This window comes from Zonotrichia albicollis, chromosome 12, assembly GCF_047830755.1.
Source record: "Zonotrichia albicollis isolate bZonAlb1 chromosome 12, bZonAlb1.hap1, whole genome shotgun sequence".
Classification (NCBI taxonomy): Eukaryota; Metazoa; Chordata; class Aves; order Passeriformes; family Passerellidae; genus Zonotrichia; species Zonotrichia albicollis.
Window position 1 is genome coordinate 6187247 of NC_133830.1, and position 20913 is coordinate 6208159.

General features: G+C 44.3%; 1 protein-coding gene across 35 annotated transcripts in view; it reads left to right on the forward strand.

Moving 5' to 3' along the window:
• Nucleotides 1-20913, forward strand: part of MAGI1 (membrane associated guanylate kinase, WW and PDZ domain containing 1) — a 327842-nt gene that overhangs the window by 256014 nt on the left and 50915 nt on the right. For 18 of the 35 annotated variants that reach the window (XM_074550440.1, XM_074550422.1, XM_074550420.1 and 15 more), the window contains 8 exons: nucleotides 614-824; nucleotides 4153-4235; nucleotides 7019-7057; nucleotides 11202-11259; nucleotides 13528-13616; nucleotides 14542-14634; nucleotides 17398-17580; nucleotides 19220-19840. In XM_074550440.1, the coding sequence (XP_074406541.1) occupies nucleotides 614-824; nucleotides 4153-4235; nucleotides 7019-7057; nucleotides 11202-11259; nucleotides 13528-13616; nucleotides 14542-14634; nucleotides 17398-17580; nucleotides 19220-19840 (1377 nt within the window). The remainder of the gene's footprint in view (nucleotides 1-613; nucleotides 825-4152; nucleotides 4236-7018; nucleotides 7058-11201; nucleotides 11260-13527; nucleotides 13617-14541; nucleotides 14635-17397; nucleotides 17581-19219; nucleotides 19841-20913) is intronic. The other 17 variants (XM_074550447.1, XM_074550444.1, XM_074550442.1 and 14 more) reach the window with 6 other exon arrangements.

Sequence of the window (20913 nt, forward strand, 5' to 3'; positions counted from 1 at the left end):
CCTTACTGACTTTGACTGCAAGGATACTGTGATAAGCCTTGGAATAAACCTCCTCAGACAGCAAGAATGGGCACTAGTGAGCAGCAACACATGGACACATGGTACAGTGCTGACATTCATTTTAATTTTTAATTTAAAATAACACACCGCACTGAAGACACTCACCATTAGCTTGTTGACTTTGAGCTTCTGGCAACACTTTGCACTTGTAAAATCTCTTTTGATCATTCTTCAAACAAGAAATTTTATCCTCCTAATCCTGTCCCACAGTTGGCACTGCAGGGGTGAACCTGTAAGCCTGCTTGAAAGCACACTGAACACCAGCGAGCCGTGGCCTCAGACAGCCTGGAGGAATTTGGTAGCTCAGCAGGGCCTGCTGGAGCTGATCACAGCTCCTGGTTTGCTTGGCTGGCAGAGGGTGTGTGGGCAAGGAGAGCTCACCCCTGCTGCCTCAGAGACTGCCGGGGCTCTGCCCTCGCTCCATCTGCTGCCGCACCTCGTGCGTTAAGAGGCAAGGAGAGGAAAACCGGCAGGATAAACCTGGACGAGCAAACAGGGAAGGAAAGGACTGATTGTCACTGATTGTCAGTTGTATCTGTGTGTTTGTTCGCAGCAGAGTCTGGTGACCAGGACGAGCACAGCGCGCGCATCGGGAGAGAGGCAGCGCCCACGTCCGCGATTGAGAGGCACACCCACGTCCCCACCACGGACCCATCTCAGAGCCTCCCCCAGTACCTACCTCCTGCTGCCGAGGATAACCTAGGTCCTCTGCCAGAAAACTGGGAGATGGCCTACACGGAGAACGGAGAAGTCTATTTTATAGAGTAAAGCACTTTTTTGTTGTTCTGATTCCATCTCCCCGCCTCTCTTTGGGCATAAAGTGAACCTCCATGGATGCATTTTGTGTGTGTATTAAATATTTAGTGTATGCAGTTAGGCTGCAGAGCTGTTAGCTCTTTACTGCTTCTGAAGGGGGTTTGCATTTCCTGATTGGATTAACATCCAAATCACTCCTGAGTTCCCAGGCAGAGGGAATTGCTTGTTTTATGAGGGTAGTTACAAAAGCAACAGACACTTATAAAATACAGGCTAGTTGTTTTCACGGGTGGGATGAAAGCTCCTAATTGGAAGGGCAGAGACTTCATTCTGTGCATAATGCAGCAGAGACAGGGATTCCTCCAGTCCTGTGCAGCAGAGACAGGGATGGACTTTGTGTGTGCTGTCCCCTCATCACAGCAAAGGGGCCAAATGTGTTAATGTTCTCCAGTGGCTTGCAAAAGGTAAAGCTCGGTGCAGGGTAGGCACAGCAAGTTTGGAGCACCTCAAACTCTGCAGTCTTTGCCTAAGAGCTGATTGCTGTCAGCAGTTTTATGATGATATTGATTTTTTTCATGCCATAAATAATAGTCTCAAATTATACTTGTCTAAATTTATTGAGGTAGGAGTAACTTATAAAATAGGAGCTGTTAGTGTAAGAGATGTCTTGCACAGAGTTTAGCTAGACATTAACACTCAATTAGCCTTTGAAACTCAAACCCTTAGCTGCCAAGTAGAAGAGGGGTTGAGGAATTGATTTTGGATTTGATGGTCTGTTTAATGCAGTTGTGGAAACCCAACCAGAAGCCAATGCCCAGTTACTGCAGAAGAACTTCCTCTGTTAATTGGCCCTGTCTCCTGTGGAGAGTTACACTGGATCAGGGCTGTGAGGGCAGCAGTCCTGCCTCACTGTCAGGAGAGGAGACTTTTGGACAAGGCCAGGGGAAAGTTCAAGAGCAGGTTTTCCCTTGGCTGCAGTGGCAATGGAGCACAGGAAAGAAGATTGCTAGAATATCTGAGGAGCTGGGATGACTGAGGGCACCACAGCAGCCCTTCTTCAGCTGGGAGAGGGCTGCTCTGAAAAAGGCCCTTTTCCAGGGCACTCTCAATTACCTGAAGAGGCTCCAACAGTCCCTGAGTATAAGACAAGGTCAGAAGAAGGCAGAATGCAAATTCTCATCAGATGAAACCAGGATGAGTACATTACCCTGAGCATGGCTTTCTCCCCTCACTGTGTCCTCAGGGTGCCTCGTTACTTGATGTACTCTCTGCCCTTTATACAGAGAACAGCCTAATAGCCTGTTCAGCCAGCCACTTTCCTCCTTGGAGGAGGACAGATGATGAGCAGTAAATGCTGGCCAAGGAGTCAGTTGCTCCCCTTTTTGACCCCACAGGGGCCCCTGCTGTCCTTCCTTACAGGTGCTTCCATTGGGGTTCCGCTGCCACCACCATCAATTTCCCCAAACCCACCCCCTTGGCTGCTGGGTCTGTGGTCTCTGAACAGTGCAGGACTGCAGCACCTCGAAATAATTGTCAGAAGAGTCATGTGTGTGTTGGAAAAACACAGCCTGTAATACAGGCCTGTGTGATGTGAAGCTCTGGGAGCAGCACCCGCTCTCTCCCTGCAGTGTGGTTTGAGGAGATGCTCCCATGGGGCTGATTTTGGCTGGATGCACCACTGAATGACTGCTGTTCTGTTAATTCTGAGGACACCCTGAGCCTAGAAACCATTTCGTTTGATTTGTATTAGATTAAGAAAGTGAACTAATGAGCAGTGTGGACCCAGTCTGCTCCAGCATCTGTGGTGCTTTGGGTATCGAGTCAGGGTGCTGAAGGGAGCAGCATGAGCTTCTTGCACAGAACCAGTGCAGGTCCAGTGGGGCCAGGGCTGTGTGTCAGATAACCAACCCTGATACAGCTGGAGCAATTTGGTTCTTGAGATATGTTTCTCTGGAGCTTTAACTGGGATTTTCATTTTCCCAGTCCCCCGTTATCTGTGCATGTTACAGGTCTAACACAATCCTTTCCACCTGAGAGTGTGATCTGAAAGGTGTTTAGCTAAATTTTCAGTGCCTCAGCAAACTGCACTGTTGTGAGCCTTTGCTTAGCAAAGTACAAAATTGCAAGAAATATGCAAATATTCTATTGCTCTCCTCCCACCACCCTCCTTCTCAGCTAGACTGCAGACTTGCTTATAAATAAGGGGGCAGAGCCCCTCTGCTTTATTTTTGCTAATTTTCCTGACTTGCTGAATTTCTGCCATTCAGTTTTCTAGGTGCTGATCAATTGCTCTGAAGCACACATAAGGATTAAACACATTTGCTCATCCTGCCTTGGGAAGGCTGGGGAGTAGGATGTGTAAAACAAGGACCTTTTATTCACTCACTCAGATCCTGGGAGCAGGGCTGGCCCCTTTTCTTCCAGTACAATGCAAGTGTGCTGGTTGCTTGTTAGTTCCTCAGGGATCGTGGCCCTCATTATAGAACCCTCATGAGACTGTTGTGAGGCTAAAATTCAGTTTGTAAGCCTCTTTGAGACCTTGAAGGAGAAGAAAATAGCATTACTACACTATTGAAACTTAAAACTGTTAAGCAGTGTTAGAGGCTAAGCTAGATAAGTGATACCTCAGGGACTGCAGGTTGTGTTTAAGATGACACCAGTTTGCAGAAGAGGCATTATATTATCAGATTGTCTGCTAATGCAAATGAAATTATGGGAGAAAATAACTTCTAGAAAAATGTATTTTAAGCCTGTTTACTATGCAGCCTTCACCGCTGGGACTGGCATCATGAGGCTGTCAGGGGACTTGTGGAAAGGAAGAGTTGAAAGTAAAGCTGTTCAACTTCCATCAAAGGCTTAGACAGAACATCTTTATTTGTGTAATTATAAAGTTTTCAATCAAAACTATTTTCAACTAATGCTTGGGTCAACTCTAGACATGTCAAAGGTCTTTTGTAGGAGCAAAGCTCACTGCATAATTTAGTGAGGAAAGGAAACTTCTGCCTTTAGCTCAGAGAACAGCTCTGGGGGTTAAAAACAAGCCACCAAAGACAAAAAATTGGAAATTAATATTATAATATTGCAGCATTCACATGCCTCTTTCCAGTCAGGAGTGCTGATTTGTATATTTTTACTTGTTACCTTTGTGTTTTCAGTGCCAAAGTTCTTGTGATTTGGTCGACTGGTTTGTACAACATCAAATTGTAGAGCTGTTTCTTTGAATCAAAAGTATGCCTCCAGGTCTGTTGAATAATAAAGAGGATATATACTTTTATGTCATGGATACTTCAACTCTGCTTTATTAACAAAGGTTGTATTTCCGTTTTTGGTTTCCAGCCATAACACAAAAACAACATCTTGGCTAGATCCACGGTGCCTGAACAAACAGCAGAAGCCTCTAGAAGAATGTGAAGATGATGGTAAGAGACTAAAAATAGTGACATAATACTGTGTTTGGTCCATTCCTAGGTGACTCTTTTCCTTTTCTCTTTCTAATAACTAGTGTTCAGAAAGACTTTTAAAAAATTAAAAAAGATATATTAGGAAGTACAAAGAGACAATGTTGTAAAATCGCTGTGAATGTAACACAGCCACTGAGGTGCCAGATCATTTAATAAAAATCAAGGAGGTGCTACAAGTAAGTTTCTGCAGAGGCATTTGAAAAGCCAGTGGTGCTGAACAAGACTCAAAGCTGTCTGACATGTTTGCTTCTTGGATCTCTGTGTGGGAGGGAGTGACTGAGGCTCTGCGTGCTCCGCTGTGTTCCGCTCCAGCCGCCCGCTTCACGTGGATTGAGAGAGTCATGTTGCTGTTTCCCTGTCTGAGCAGAAATAACTCAATTGCTTCACTTGTGCTGTTAAATGCTGACAGTCTGTGCAGTGTTGTGATTGCTGAAACAAGTTCCGTTTGAAAGGGTAGATTTCTGACACTGAAAATTTGCACTGAGATTTGGTATTCCTTGAGATGTTGGAAATGCAAGCCACTGTCCGATTTAGAGCAGCCAAATGCAGGAATGTTAAAGGAGGTCCCTTCCTGGACTCCTTTATGAGATGTTGGAAGAAAAAGTGAATTATGAAAATAGCTTAAATATTTGGGAAAACTTGTGAGGGAATTTTGGTCTACTGACCAGGAAAGGTGATGGTATTGAAAAACATAATCTTGGCTAATACAGGCCTGTCATGGTAGACACTTCTTAAAAATTGAAGGGTTTCCTTTATCAGTGTTGGTGCTGTCCTTATTAAATCAGTTTTCATAATACAATGAACCACCTACAGGTGTCAGTCATCTTAATAAAAATCACAATTTTATTTCATAAAAGAATCAACTCAATCCCTTTTCACTGTTAGGTTCAAGTCTGGCCTCCAGAACTGCTGGTACCTGGTTTTACACATGTAGTTGTAAAAAAGATCTCCTATCTTTCAGTTGTGAGATTTTGCAGGGTGTGAGAATTTACCTCTGCAGTCTAGGCTGCTGTGATGAAGCAGGTCACCAGCTTGCTAGAGCACAGTGCAGGATACCCTCAAACCACAGGGATGTGCCAGGCAAGGAGCAGCCAGCGCCACAAGGCTGCAGAGGGGGACTGAGCTCCTCTGTTACACAGTTCTTCACAGAAGGGAAAGTCTTACTCTTGTCCTCTTAGCAATTATAAAGCAAACATTGGAATAATTTATTTAATTTGGAATAGAAACATACAGCTGGTATTATTGTATTTCATTGAGTTCATCATTTTGGAGAGCAGTGGCATCTTTGTTTATCAACTCCTTAAAATCAGCTAATTTCATCTTCCCACACACCCCTTCACTTCATTCACCAAGTTGCTCATTAATGGATATTTTTAACATTCACTAGTTAAACCAGTTGCTTCATAGTTACAGTAGTGCTCTGCAATGCTTTGCTTGGCTGCTCTAATCTTGCTTAGCACATAATAATAATTATGTTTTAAAAAACAGGGAGGGGAGAAGATTAGTTAGGTTAGTTTTGCTTTGTCATAGAAGCTGGATGTTTTTTGGCAAAGGTCACTGTTGTGTGTCATTCCTTAAGAGTCAGTGGGATGACTCCTCTGTTTTGTTTGGTGTGTGTGTGCATGTGAGCTGCCAGGCTCCTCCCACCCTCTCTATAGATTTTGTAAATGTTAGATATTGTTTCAGATTTGTTTGGGTGCAGTTGCCTTGTGCTTTTGTTTCATCAAGATATGTGTCCCTTTTTACTTGTTTCCCATTGTTCAGGCTATCAAAGGAAATTGCAATTTTTATTTCACACTAATGGTCCCAAACAACTGCTTTGATAGAGTATTTTGCAAAGAGGTCGTGGAAGTAGTTTTTTGGGTGTCCAGATGTTTTTACCCTACAACCTCTGTTTGCTTCTGTCACTCATTTATGTGGCTTAAACTTTGCTGTGCTGGGTCCAAGATTGTTTTTACCATCTTTGTTCTGGTTTTGTCACCATCTTTCATTTTCAGACTGCATTATTATTATTTATAGGCCAAGCAATACTTTAATCATCTGTGTCACTGTTAACTTATGAATATGGAGCAGATAATGATAAATGGAGCAACAGCGAATATTGATGGCTTTGTGTCTTTGAAAAATTATGTGATCTTTGTCCCAGGTGCCCTGCTAAAACTGGTGCATTCCTGTCTGTGCCTCACCAGTGCATCTGGACTGGGGCCTGTGCCTCCAGTTAAACAAGGTTTCATGCCTAAATCATCTGAGTAGGACACTGAGGTCTATTAGACCTTGTGTGCACATAAATTTAGGTGCTTTCTTGAAAACCTTGCTATATTAGTTCCTTGTTTAGGTGCAAGGTTTTCCTCTCAGATACCCTCATTAGTGTCCAGGTCTGGCCTTTTGCTAGATCCATGTGTCTGTAGAACAGATTGCAAAGGTTGGACTGTAGGATCTGAGGGAAAAGCCTCACTACAGTGAGAATATCACAATTTCATGACTTTGCCATATCAAACCATGACATGGAAGTAGTCCATTGATGAAGATGTTTTGAGAGTGCAAGAACCACTTTTTTCATTATCTGCATCAGATCCATCAATATTCTGGTCACTGGAGTGTGCTAAATGGGAAGCTTGGGCTTGGTGTGTAGAAAATTAGTGCTGGTTCTGCTGTTTGCTCTAGGGAATTTCTTGCTTGGGGCTGGTATCTGAAATTTTCTTTTAATTTTTTCTGTCTCATTTACTGCTCTTCCCTTGGAGAAGAAGGGGTGCACACGGAGGAACTGGACAGTGAACTAGGTAAATCATCCATCTCTCATTTTGATACTTGATTTCAACTGCACTGTTTTGAGCCTTTAATTACTTTCTCCTTTGTATCATTTTGCATCTTTCAGGGGTTTTTTTTAATTTCAATAGGAGTAATTTATCAGTAAAACTTCCCCAGCACACAAAGCATTTATCTTTCCCTAGCATCAGATCTGCAGTGCTTTTCTTACTGATTCAGAGTTTGAAGAAAGCTAGAGAGCCCCAGTCTTGCAAGGTTGTTTCGAAGCTGCTTCCTCCTGGACTCTGCAGGAGTTGGGATCTTTTCCTTTGGCATCTCTGGCTCCACGATAAAGCTCATGGATGCCAAAGATGAAATGAAGTAGCTCATGATGCTTTTTCACTGGGGCCCAAGACATTTCCCAGACAATAGAAGCTAAATGTGATTCAGAAAGTTTAAGTATTACATCGGATGCTTCAGCTGAGCTTGTGAATGAAGCAGCTTAAAATTTCCCCTCAGTCAGTGATTTTGTAAACAGATGATTTTCAGTGATGTGGTACACTTTTATTTGCTGCATCTCTTTGTGAAGAATGCTGTCTAGATATCTAATCTCAGCAGTGCTCATTGTGTTTATACTGATGGCAGAGGTAGTTGTTATTTCTGTTCAGCTATGCTCTAGTGCACTCGCAGAGCTGAAGGGATAAGAGGTTGCATAGGATTTTATTTCCACCAGGACTATTATTGCTTTTTAAAAGGACTGTAGTTACAGTTCATAGTTCGGCATACTGGAGGAATTGTATTAGCAGAGAATTAAGCTCTGGTTTCTGTAATGACTTGCAAGGAAGTGTATTCTGCTCCCTGCTTCTGTGTGATGGATACGGTATCAGCAGCCAGCAGTGGGCTTGGAACACTCCTCCATGAATGGTTCTTCTGAATAATATGCCTGGAATAAAATGCCTAACTTCTCATAGAGCAATTTGAGAGAAATGACAATTTAAAGAAGAATGCAGTCTCTTTAGTGGTCCATGAATGTTATGTGCAGCTTGCACAAATGATCAGCAGCAGACCAAGTAGCATCAGAAGTAGGTGGATGCACATCAACAATCTGCAAAGAGTTCTCACTAAGGTCTTCACAACTAGTGACTTAAAATGAGAGGGAGGTTTTAAAAAAGCAAATTTAGAGGCAATATTGAACAGAAATTAGCCTTCTTTCAGTCTGCTATCAGGAGCTAGTGCAAGAGCAAAGCTGAAGAAATAGTTGCAGGAAAACTCATTAATTGATAAGCCTGACCCCAGACCTGCAGGCACTTATGTACACAAGTGTTCTGCTCCAACACCACAAGATTTTCCCTTTGTTTCAGTGCAGATAAGTTTTATTGAGCTCACAGCCCATCAATATGCTGTTGAGATGTGTAAATGTTGCAGTATAAAGAAAGACATTTTCAAATTACTCAATTGGTTACAGCAATATTAAGGAGAGGGCATGAAAACTTAGTATAATTATAGAAACTCAGGTTAGTAAAAACTGGTTGGCAAAAATTTAACCTATAAAGCAGAATTTGGCATGGCTTGGACCAACCCTCCTGGCTTCACAGGAGCAGTAAGAGCTGAGTGTGCTGAGTTTCTCTCCAGCTCCTTCAATGCATGGCTGCAGCTGAAATACCTGGTGTATAGAGAAATAATTTCTTAAGAATCCATCCAGCCCCTCTGTATGTAGGGCAGGATACTAGAGCATCTCAACAGGAATCCATGTGCTTATCCAAAGCTTAAAATTGTGATATTAGATATGTGCCCGTTGAATTTACCCACCTGCTGAAACATGCTCTGAGACTGCATTGGTGCTGCATGGATGTACCAAAATAAAAACCACATGGCTCACTCAGGCTCCTAATAATGCAAAATGTTTTTTGAAATCTCATATTTGTGATAAAATCTAATGCTCTGGGTCATCTTCAGTTTGGCAGGAGAGATAAATAAAGGAGATGAATAATTTAAAGCAGCTAGACTGCAACATGGCTATGGAGAATATTGTCTTTTACTTTAGAGAACTTATGGAAGCTTGTAGGAGTTGAAAGTGCATCTACATAATCATGAAGAAATGTGTTAAAAGCTGCAGTTTTGTATATTGTTATATCTGAAAACATGGAGATTAGTTCCTTTGAAAAAGCTGCAGAGATAGTAAACTGGAAAGATTTTGGCATTTTTGGGTTTAGTAAAGTGCTGGTATTCTGATCTTTTGTGAAAATACTTTAAATAGGAAGAAAAAAAATACATTAACTATCAAAATCTTTTGTGAACAGAAGAAAGAAAACAATTTTTTTTTTTTTTTGCTTAAACTTTAAAAATAAAAAAGCACTTAGCAGTCTAAAACAGACAAAAGATATTTAGCATGAGAGCTGCTGGAACTCATTTGAAGGCATTTGTGCATCACTTCTTTCCCTCATTGACTTTTTTTCTTTCGCCCCAGCTTGATCTCTTTGCCATTCTACCTTCACCACAGTGCAACAAACTAAATTGATACAACAGCTTGTGATTTTCCCAACTGCATGCTAGGTTGTAATTGAATCCCACTGAAACTCTTGGAGCCAGTCCCAGGGTGCTCTCACCTTCTGGGACTCCTCTGCAGACCTGAGAGTTCCCTTTGTGAAAAGACTTTCCAGATTGGCCTCCAGCTTTCTGACCTTTTCTCAGATAAACTTGCAGGGTGTAAAGGAATTTCTAATTCTGAAGGGTTCAATCTCTGCTGATAAAAACATGGAGTTTTTTCATGCCCAGAAGTTAGCATTGGCTTGCATTTAATGGCTTATGTCTCAAGGAATCCAAAGATGTTAAACACAATGAGGATAAAATAAGGATAAGAGTGGAAAACCTACCTTTTATCTGCAAATAAGGGACACGTGGAGCAAAACCTGTGAAAGCTGATTTCATCTGATCTCTAGCCAATTCTGAACACAAACATAAACTTTGAGTAATTATTCCATGTGTGTTGGTATAGATTCTGTTCCTCTCCAGTCTTGAGATATTTCTATCCTTATGGCAACATTATTCTAATTAATGGACCATTGTTGATTATATTGGCTCAGCAATTGATGCCATTAATGGAAATAAATCTCTGCATTTGGTAATGAACAAACATAGATTACTGTCGGTGTTGACAAATTTCATGTTAAATTTTGACAAATTACTTTGCATGAGCTATTTAAACTTGTATTATCCATCACTGTTGGGTTTTTCTATATTTAAATGAACGTGCAAAATTTGTGGGACCACATGTGCACAGTCCATAGTGTGGTGGAGGTTTAAATGAGTGGCACAAGGATCAGGCCCTTAAGAAACACATACAGGTTTAATAACCCTCAGTTGGATGCTGAAATGATTGCATTACATTCACTAATTACAGTTAAAGTACTGTCTGCAGTCTAGAAAATCAACAGGAACAAAAGCAGATCCATTTAAAAATGTTAATTTCATCTTCAGAACAGTTTTTTGTCAATTATGGTAATGAAAGGAAGGAAATCTCTGTTCCATGTGACTGTGGCAGTGTGTGTTCTTACATGAAGTGTTGTGCAATGAAATGCACCTCCTGTGTGGGTTCCATATGATGGCATACATGTTAAATCTACCTTGTCCTGGTTTTGTGTTGGGCTCATGGCTGAGCAGTGCAAATCCCAAAGAAAAGAGTGAAAAGATCCTCTTTTCTGCACTGGTGACCATAAATGGCTTGGCCCTGGTACAGGAGGTGGAAGTTGTCTCTGTCACTGGGCTAGAGTTTTTGCCATAGTCTCACCCACCTTCATGGGTTGGTGTTGAAATGCCCTGGCCTTTCCTGCATTGATTTCCCCTGCACTGCTCCCTCTGGCCATGGCCATGGTGGAGAAACCAGGGGGGCACTTGAGGCAGTTCCAGACAGGAAATTTATTGAGCATTTGCTCATTTAATGCAAAAGGCAAATCAAACATTGACCAGTGTGGGTGTTTTTCCAGTGATGACCCAGCACAGGGGGCTCAGGCTGGAGTGTTGGTGTCACTGTGCCAGCCCTCCAAAGGGAGCTGTGATCCTTCTGAAAAGTACCCAAAGCAAGGCCTGATCTCCTGATGAGTTGTGCACGTTGGGCAGGAGCAGCTGCCTGTTGGAAAACACCTGCCCTGGAGGTTTCAGTAATGCTTTTTCTATTTCCAGAGTTGCCTGCTGGTTGGGAGAAAATTGAAGATCCTGTATATGGTGTCTACTATGTAGAGTAAGTGCTGCTGCCTGCTCTGGTGGGGCTGTTGTGGGGAGGAGGGGTCCCTGTACCCCCTCTGTGCTTTGCTGGTACCACCTGAGGCCAAGGAGGAGGAGGAGACCCTGGCCCATGACAGGCTGGGGGATGTTACGGGGTCTGGGACAGGGCAGCCCTGTCTGGCCATCCCCATCCACCCCAGAGTGGGCTATGGGGGACAGGAGTTCCCTGGGAGGGGGTTAAGCTCAAAGAAGGCAGGAGCAATCCAGGGTTGGAATGTGCAGGAGCCCCAGCACCTCACAAATTATAATGTTCTATCCAGAGAACATTAATGAGTGTGCATTTAGCTGAGTTTGGAGTTTGGTGGGCTTTGTGCAACACTGTGGTCACAAAATGAGTGTGCAAAGCAATCCACCAGCCTGCTGGGTCAGAAGATGCTCAAAAGGAGGATTGGAGAAGATGGTGTGACCAAACAGCCGTGGCAGAGGCTCTTCCATCAGGCTGTGTGATTGTGAATACAATTACAGGTTTAATGGGACTGTCTGTGGAATTGGAGCAGCCTCTCCTTTATCGACATGTCAGATTGCTCCTTTGGGAAAGCAGAGATCCGAGTTCTGTTTCATCACTGACCCCATAAAATGAATTTTTAATTATGTGTATACTCCTGTCTAGTAGGATGGCCTATGATAGCCCTCAGAGTAGACATGGAATACAGTTTCTGTCTGCTTTGGCTCATTTCTGACCCTCCCATCTGTGCCTAGGGAAACAAGGTTAGCAAACTGTGTAATTAAGGCTTGACATTTATTTACCAAAGACATCCAGAATATTTTCCAGCTATTAAATGCCATGCCAAGAGATCTTTACAGGATATTGTCCTGTCACTTTATATACACATGCCTGTTAGTTTTGTGGCACTCCTTACTGATGGAATTAAATCAAAAAGTAACTTCAATAAGACAATAATTTTATTTTACTTGCTGTCTCTAAGCTAGCATGATGGCTGTAATTTCAGCATTTGTCTCTGTCCCTTCAAATCAGGCACTTTGTTATTACATAATAGTTTTTACTGAGAGACAATTGTATCATGAAAAAGTTTATATCATTTTTAAAGTAGTTATAATTTTTTCTTGGCTCTCCAAAGATATCTTGAAATGGGAAATCTATTTCAGTGAGTGAGTTAGAGCTCACTTTCAGTGAGGTAGAACTCACTAACTTGTTTTTTATTTAGTAAGTTAAATATTTTTCTAGTGATTTAATATTGATCTTTAACAGAAACATTTCTGAATATAAATCCCTGAAGTGCTTCTGTCACAATTACTTGAAAATATGGTTGGTTTTCACATGGGTTTTTTTATAAAGGCAGACTGGATAGGGCATATAATATAATAGCAATTACTCTTAATGGTAAACTTTGCTTTGTATACAAAGACAGGCTTTAAGGTAATATATTTTTTGAGGTCTTCCTGTTCCTCTGCTGTAGCAAAATCTCTACTGAAAATAGCTCTTGAGCAGTTGTTGAGGCATTCAGGGAGTCCCAGCCCTGCCCCTGCCACCACAGCATCTGTGGCTGCTGTTCTTCACTGGGTTTAATAAAGTGATGAATCCTCTGTTGAGTGCATGCCTTGTGTGCTGTGATGGGACTGGGCTGATTATTTTTTCTCTTCCTGGAACTGGTACAAAATACTGGTTCTCAACATCTCATAGTGCTCAAAAGCTGCCTGAGGAAAGCAGCTGAAGTTTCACTAAATGCTGGTTTCCACTGGGAGTATTTGCTGGTGGCTCATTCTGGATAGATTTTGATCCATTTGGAGCTCAGCTCACAGCTTGCATCCCTGCAGATATTTTTAAGACACCCTGTGTGCATTGATCAGATTGCTGACAGATGTTGGGGTTTGGTTTGCTTTGTTTTGTTTTTAACTTGGGTGAGCCAGGAAATGACTGCACCTCTGGGAATCTGATTAAAGCAGGGATGATACAGGCCTGTCTTTTAAAATGCAATCAGACAGTATGCCTTTCCTGCTTTAATCTCATTTTTCACAGATAGATCACTACTTTAATGTATTTGAAAGAACTACCCATCCCTACTTGAGACATCATATCAATACCAGAATCTGCTTGTTTTTCTAAATACTCTTTTCGGATGAGCCTGGCTCCACACCACTGCTGTTGGGTTTGTTTGGGATTTTACTCCTTTCCTCAGGAAGAGGAGTTCCAGTGCCTGGGCCTCATTCCTGCCTGTTGCACCAAGGGTTTCATTGCTAACTCTTTGCTCTCTTCCATCTCCAGCCACATCAACCGCAAGACGCAGTATGAGAACCCCGTCCTTGAAGCCAAGAGGAAGAAGCAGCTGGAACAACAGCAACAGCCTCCAGAAGGTTGGCACCTTGAGGGCATGCTGGGTGGGTTATTCATGGGGGAATGTCCTCCCTGGCATCCTGCCACTGTTTGTGCTTCCCTCCATGGCAAAGTGATGTGCATGGCAAAGGCTGTGTCTGTCCTGCACAGAAGGTGCAGCAAAGAAGGAAATCTAAACTGGATCACTTAAGTGTAGAAGTTTTCTATCTTGTTAAACAGGATTTTTCTTTGAATGTCCTTTGTTTCCTCTGGAAAGTTTCTGGACTTCCTAGAGACAGCTAAAGCAAGTTTTCCTCTTCAGTCTACTCCATCAAGTCAGTCACTGTAGGTGTTGTTCCAGTCTGCACTGGGACTCAGGCTGTCAGAGGGGATGAGGAGTGGGCTCTTACATGCACTAGATAAACCCTGAGTGAGAGACTTCTTAAACCAAGACCTTTGTATGTTGTCAGACTCTAAAATCTGAAGTAATTTCCTTATTTTGAAACACTTTATAAAAATTATTTTCCTCCCTCCTGGCCCCTTTTTTTTTCTTTCTTCCTTTTTTTTTTTTTGTTCAAATGGAGCCCATCTGCAGTGAGGGCCCTGTGGTATTTGGGTTTGTTCTTCTACTTAGATGCCATGAGTGGCACATCATGGCATGTAAGCAGAAGTACTTACGTGCTGTGATTTCAATTTCATGTCAAGTCCACTGAGATGCAAATCACATCCCAAGTTTCAGTGTGAGATAGGATGTCCCAGCAGATGGCTCAGTTGACCTGGATATAGAGATCCTTCAGAGCTGGTTTTTGAACATCCCATTCATTGTATTCCCTCTGTCTGTGACTCTGTTTCCTCTCTTGCCATGCTTCTCGCCTCTCCTCTGCTTGAGCCCCACGCTCCCAATGTGTGCAGCAGCTCCTAGTGCTGTTGTGAAACCAGTAACATTTCCCTCTCTGCCCTCTCCAGAATGGACAGAGGAGTGTCCATCTCTCCCTCCACCTGCTGCTCCAAACCATGTTTCAAACAACCAAGAGGCAGCTCGGGAAGCACCAGTACAAGGTAACAGCCTTGTTAAACCAGTTGTAAAAGAGCAACAAGGTTTTTATTCCTGAGAATTCCCTCAGCCACCACAAGGGCAATATTTCCATGACTGGTGACACACCAGGCCCTGTGCCTGCTTACCTGAATTCCCAGATTTTGAGGCTAGTTTATTCCAAGACTGCATTTGTTGCTGAGTGCAAGAGGTGAATGAGATTTGGTGCACACATCAAAAAGAGGATTGTGTCTATTCTTCCAAGTTTTCAAACACAGTGGACTTACTCAGAAGTTGTACTTATGTACAGGTGCTCTGGGCTATTACAGCCTTATTTATTGTGTCAGTGGTTACAGACCAGTTGTTTGCCTTAAATAACTCACCGGACAGGACATGAATCATTCCTGAATTTGCAGCATGAGCTGAAGCATTGCCAGGTCAGGTCACCAGCAAAGGCAGGGAGTTCCACTTGTACCTGTGGCAGTAAAGTGCTCTCTGGTTACAAGTGGTTGTAAGTAGGCTTAGTTTTGACTACATCTGAATTGCATAGCAGGTGAGTAGCATTGCCCTGGTCTGCAGGAGCCAGAGCCTGGGGAAGGTGAGAGGGAATCTGGCTGGAATGCGCCTTCCTGACAGAGCTGGGAAGTTCTCCCATGGTCTCTGAAGGCAAATCTGACAGGAGTGCTGCTGTCCCTGTCAGCCTTTTCTGCCAGGAAAAGCCAGGAAATGCTCTCTGCAGCAGGAGGAAGCAGATCAGCCTTTCCAAAACAGACATGGGATTTCACAGCACCCAAATCCCCCAGCACAATTCTAAGGGGTATTAGAGTACATTAGAGAAATCCAACCTGGTAGCAAGGAAAAACCATGGGAGGTCTGAGGCTGGCACCCTGACCAGCAGGCACCTGAGTGTAGAGAAGTCATCAGAGTGCCCCAGAAATGCTGATCTTCCTCCTGGAGGCCTCTGTGGATGCCGCCTTTGCCTTTCCCACAGTCAGGCTGAAGCAAGGGCTGCCCAAGCATCCACACATGGCAATGCAAAGGAGCTGTCACACAGGGCTGATGTTGGGAGCTCAACATCACCCAACAACCCAGTCACCAAAACTGTGCAGCAGTGTTAGAGCAGGGCATTAACCTGTCTCAGCACCACTCTGAGTGACATGCCCTGGTATCTGCTGATGACTCCTTTCCTCTTTCATTCCTTCCTTTTCCTTTCTCACTGCTGCTCCTTCTTCTCTCTCTCCCCATTTGCAGCAGTTTCCATGCCTGGAGGTTTCCATCTCTCCCTCTGATGGCGCTGCTGGCAGGGACGTGGGCACAAGGAGCCCTCCCTGTGCCCCTGGCAGCACTCTCACAGTCTGGGTTTTGTAGATAGACTCACTTCAAATGTGAGTTCTGTAGGTGGGATGTAGCCTGTGGTGCTGCTGTCCTGCTGCTGCAGGGCAAGCTCAGCCTGTGTCTGTGGGCAGACAGCAGCAAGCTCTGCTTGTTCTGCTTGTCTTTGAACCAGAAACGAGCCATGCTGCACTCTGCCCCTCAGCTGTGAGTGTTACCTGGGACTCTGGGCTGCCCTTTGATAGTCAGGGCTTTTTTGCAGGCTGGGGTCTGAGCAGACCATCTGCCCACGATGTGCAGGATTTCCATGTTCCTCTGCCACCCTTCAAAGGCAGAAAACTACAAGTCCTCACACTGCCTCCTCATGAATAATCTTCAAATATACATTTGTTCCTCCCAGTCAAAGGCTTACAAATCTCAAATCCCCTCGTTCTCCCCTGAGGTCTCCTCTCTGAGCAGAGGCCCACAGCAATGCTGCTGAGGTGTTTGAAAGAGAGCCAGGCCTGCTGGCTGTGATACCCACTGCTGATCCCAGAGTTGTCACCAGAGGGCTTAGTGGCACAGGCTAAGCGTTAAAAACAATTAAAAGTGCAAAGGTGTTTAGTGCTGGCACTGTGAAATGCAACAGCCCTGATCCCTTTGCTGAGCCTGTGCAAAATGCTTTGCAAGGATGTGCTTTGGTCCGTGGGGCGCCTCTTTCCCTCTGAACTGTGCTCCCAGAGAGCATTCCCAGCCCTCCAGCACAACTGCTCTGGTCCTGGGCTGCTCTTTGATTCAAACTTCACGCCAGCAGTGTTTCATCCACAACAGGCAAGGAGCAGAAAGGGAAAAGACTTCAAACAGTGTCTGAAGAACAACATCAGTGTCCTCCCCTTTTCTCCAGTGGAGGTCATAGGGCAGTAGCAATGGTGGGGCTAGGGGTTATGCTAAAGGGTATCAGTGTCTTATCAGAGCTCAGAACTTGCTTTTTGCTCAGTGGGTTGGGAGAAAGTCAAGTGGTGAAGAACATAATGATGCTTCTTTCTGCAGAAACTCCCACTGCAGACTCCTGTAGGAGGCCCCCTAACCCTGCCCCATCCTTCCCAGGATGGATACAAGCACCTCAGGACAGAGATGAGACACACATCCAGCCCAGCATCCCTAGCTTTAATACATTCCATTCTTTAAAGCAGCATGTTTTCCCTTTTGTAGCCTTGAGGCTTTCGTGAGCATGACCACAGCTAACAAAGTGCCAGGTACTGGGGTTTTCTTCACATCTTTTACTGCCTGCCTGGATCCAGGGAGACAGGCTGAGTGTGATGAGATGAGATAAGAGGCTGCAGGAGTGAAGTGCAGTCCTGTCCCTGCACGCGGCTGTGTTTGTCCATGGACTCCTTGCAGTGGGGAGGAGCAGAGGAAAGAGATCAAACATTCTTGCCTGCCTGCTTATAGATTTTTTTTCCAAACTTCCTACACAGGAAAACCTTTTTTTACACGAAACCCTTCTGAGTTGAAAGGGAAGTTCATCCACACCAAGCTAAGGAAGAGCAGCAGGGGCTTTGGCTTCACCGTCGTTGGAGGAGATGAACCAGATGAATTCCTCCAAATCAAAAGTTTGGTGCTTGATGGTCCTGCAGCGTTGGATGGCAAAATGGAAACAGGTACTGATGCTTTATATCAAAATCATCACTACCACTTTGGTTTGTGTTTTTGCAGCTGGTTTGAGGTGATGGCCATAAAGGACTGCAGTCTTCATGCCTTTCTTGGGGAAAGGCATTCAGCTTTCCTATCAGCAAGTAAGGAAGTGAGATTCATTGAAGAATATATCCAGAATCTTGGAAAAGGACATTTCATGTATTGGAATTCCATCTCAGTGTCAAAATACCCAGCTGGGACACTGCCAGCTCCTGCTCTTCCCACACTGATCTGAGCAGAGGAGCCAGCAGTTGTGGGGCTCCACATCAGGCTGTGGGTTCCTGCTCCCTGCTGTGGGTGATGGATTTTTGTAGGGCTGCACCACCTTGTGTTTGTGTCTCTGCCATGCTGCTTGCCTCTTTCCAAAGCTACTCCCAAGGAATGGGCAGAGCAGTGGGCTAATCTGCAGTTTCCCTGTGTGGAGGCACCAAGGGCAAATTCATTTTGCCGGAGATCAGGTCCATCACAGTTTAGTTGCAAAATATGAAATATGGTTTAGTGGTGAGCACAGTGTTGCTGGGTTAATGGTTTGACTCAATGATCTTAGAGGTATTTTTCCACCTTGATTCTATGAAATCCTCTTAGGCTTTGTCTGAGGTCAAAACTCCTCACTTTCAGCTGAAGCATCACAGCACTTGGTGTCCCTATTTTGCAGCCCCAGTGTTAATAAAATGACTCATAACTTTATCAATATCTGGATTTCAGGCTGAAGTATGAGACATGACATGTGGCACTCACTGTGTCTGAGCAGTTGGTATTTGAGAGCCTTCTGTTACAGCTCCCATGTGCTCTCAGTTCTGTTTCTATCATATGTCAACGTGTAACAGTGAGAGCTGGACTTCAAAATAGCTGTGAAACGGCCCATATACCAGCATTTAAATTTATTAATTTTTTGCATGAGCCAATTCCATTTTCACTTCCAAAAACATTTATGTACATAAAGGCTTTATGCCATGAATCCACTGAGTTTTTTCTCACCCAAGTATCACCACTCTGTGGCATTCACATTCTCTGAATATGATTCCTTCACCCAGGGTTTTCCTCCTGAGAAGCTGAAAGGCAGAGAGAGACCTCAGAGAAAAGAAAAACAATTCTTATCCCATTTGCTTCTCCTGTCTTGTGCTCATGTGGAATGTGTTTGGAGATTGTGTACCCACAGGTGATTGTTTCATTGGATTCTGGTGTGAGTAGTTTTCACTCATTGGGTAATAGGGGTCAAGCTGTGTCAGATCTGGAAAGAGTCATGAGTTTTGATTATTATCTTTTTAACATTGAGTATCTTTTCTGTATTCTTTAGTATAGTATAGTATTCTTTAATATAATATAGTATAATGAAGTAATAAATTAGCCTTGTGACAGCATGGAGTCAGATGCATCGTTCTTCCCTGCCATAGAGCTTGCTGTGAATTTACAATACTGCTCCTTTTTCTTGTGCTGAAATGTTGCTGTTGACTGTGAGTGGTACCTGTGGGTGCTACAGATCTGCTCTCAGTCTGTAGCCCTCTAACCCTGTGGATGCTGCAGGTCTGCTCTCAGGCTGTAGCCCTCACTATCCTGCAGTGCACAAAATGTATTTCCTTGTCTGTCTGTCTGTGTCCGCTGCAGGGGACGTCATAGTCAGCGTGAACGACACCTGTGTGCTGGGGCACACTCACGCCCAGGTGGTGAAAATCTTCCAGTCCATCCCCATCGGAGCCAGCGTGGACCTGGAGCTGTGCCGGGGCTACCCCCTGCCCTTCGACCCCGACGACCCCAACACCAGCCTGGTCACGTCCGTGGCGATTTTGGACAAAGAGCCCATCATTGTGAACGGGCAGGAGAACTACGACTCCCCGGCCAGCCACAGCAGCAAAACAGGGAAAGTGAACGGCACAAAGGAGGCCAGGCCCAGCAGCCCGGCCGAGGTCTCCTCCAATGGACCCCACGGCTACCCCAACGACACGGTGTCCTTGGCATCCTCCATAGCCACGCAGCCTGAACTCATAACTGTGCACATAGTGAAGGGGCCCATGGGCTTTGGGTTTACTATAGCAGACAGCCCCGGTGGGGGAGGCCAAAGAGTGAAACAGATTGTGGACAGCCCGCGGTGCCGCGGCCTGAAGGAGGGAGACCTCATAGTGGAAGTCAACAAGAAGAATGTGCAGAGCCTCACTCACAACCAGGTGGTGGATATGCTGATTGAATGTCCTAAGGGAAGCGAAGTCACGTTGCTGGTGCAGCGAGGAGGTAAGGCTTCAAAACTGCTTTGAAACACCTCTTCTTGAAATTAGAAAAAGGAAAAAATGCATGTCACGAAAGATGTGCTCTCCTAAGCTTCTCTGTAGATTTTTTTTATTTTTCCTGAGATGTAGGAACTGCCCCAAGTTGGCAGTTGTCAGGTCACATAGGTGGTTAAAATTATTTATTGTGTGTTGGTGCACTGTGGGGGATGCTCAGGTTCCCACATGCACACAGAGCTGGTAAGGGGCAGGAGGGTGGTGTGGTTACACCTTTGCTTACATAACAAACCCTGGTCTCATGCTCAGAAAACCTGAGTGTTTTAAATAGAACACAGACATTCCTTGAGCTATTCTGAGATATGGAAAAGGCTGGTAATATGTTCTGCAATTTGCAGTCTTCAAAATCAGATACTTAATGACTCTTCATTGGGAAGGATTATACCTGGGATACATTTGGGAGCCTAGAAGAGAATTTAAATTTCTCCAAGTTGTAAGCAATTGCAGTGTGACTTCTGCCCATTTGTTTGCTGTGCCATTGGTAGCTGAGCTCATTTTCTGGTAGCACTGCTGAGGCCACCAGCAGGTACAAAACCCATCCCACAGGCAGCCTACATGGAGAATGGCTGGCAAGTAACCTATCAGTGGTCAATCCATGCACAGGAGCTCTTTCCCTGCATATAGTAAGTGCAAAGTAACCTGAGGCAGCACTCCTTTAACCTATGGATTGAGATTGCTGGGGTAGGGTCAAGCTCACAGCAAAGTCCAGGTTGGGTGTGGAGTGCAAAATCAAGAGTAGAGGGGTCAGCTCTCCCTCCCTGCCTGGCACTGAGGCTCTCAGAGGGACAAAGGGCTGTCCCCACTGTGCTCCCTGTCCCATGCAGGTTTTTATGGACAGAACACACATGGGTGCCCTGTGGACAGCAGGAATGACCTCCCTGCAGAGTTAAAGGGACAGGTAGGTGCTGAGCACAGCCAGAGGGGAGTGTGTGCTATAAAAGTACTTCCCTGCTGACTTTTCTAAAGTGTTTTGATTGCAGTAAACACCAAAAGCCAGTCCATTTTAACAACAGACAAGTTGTT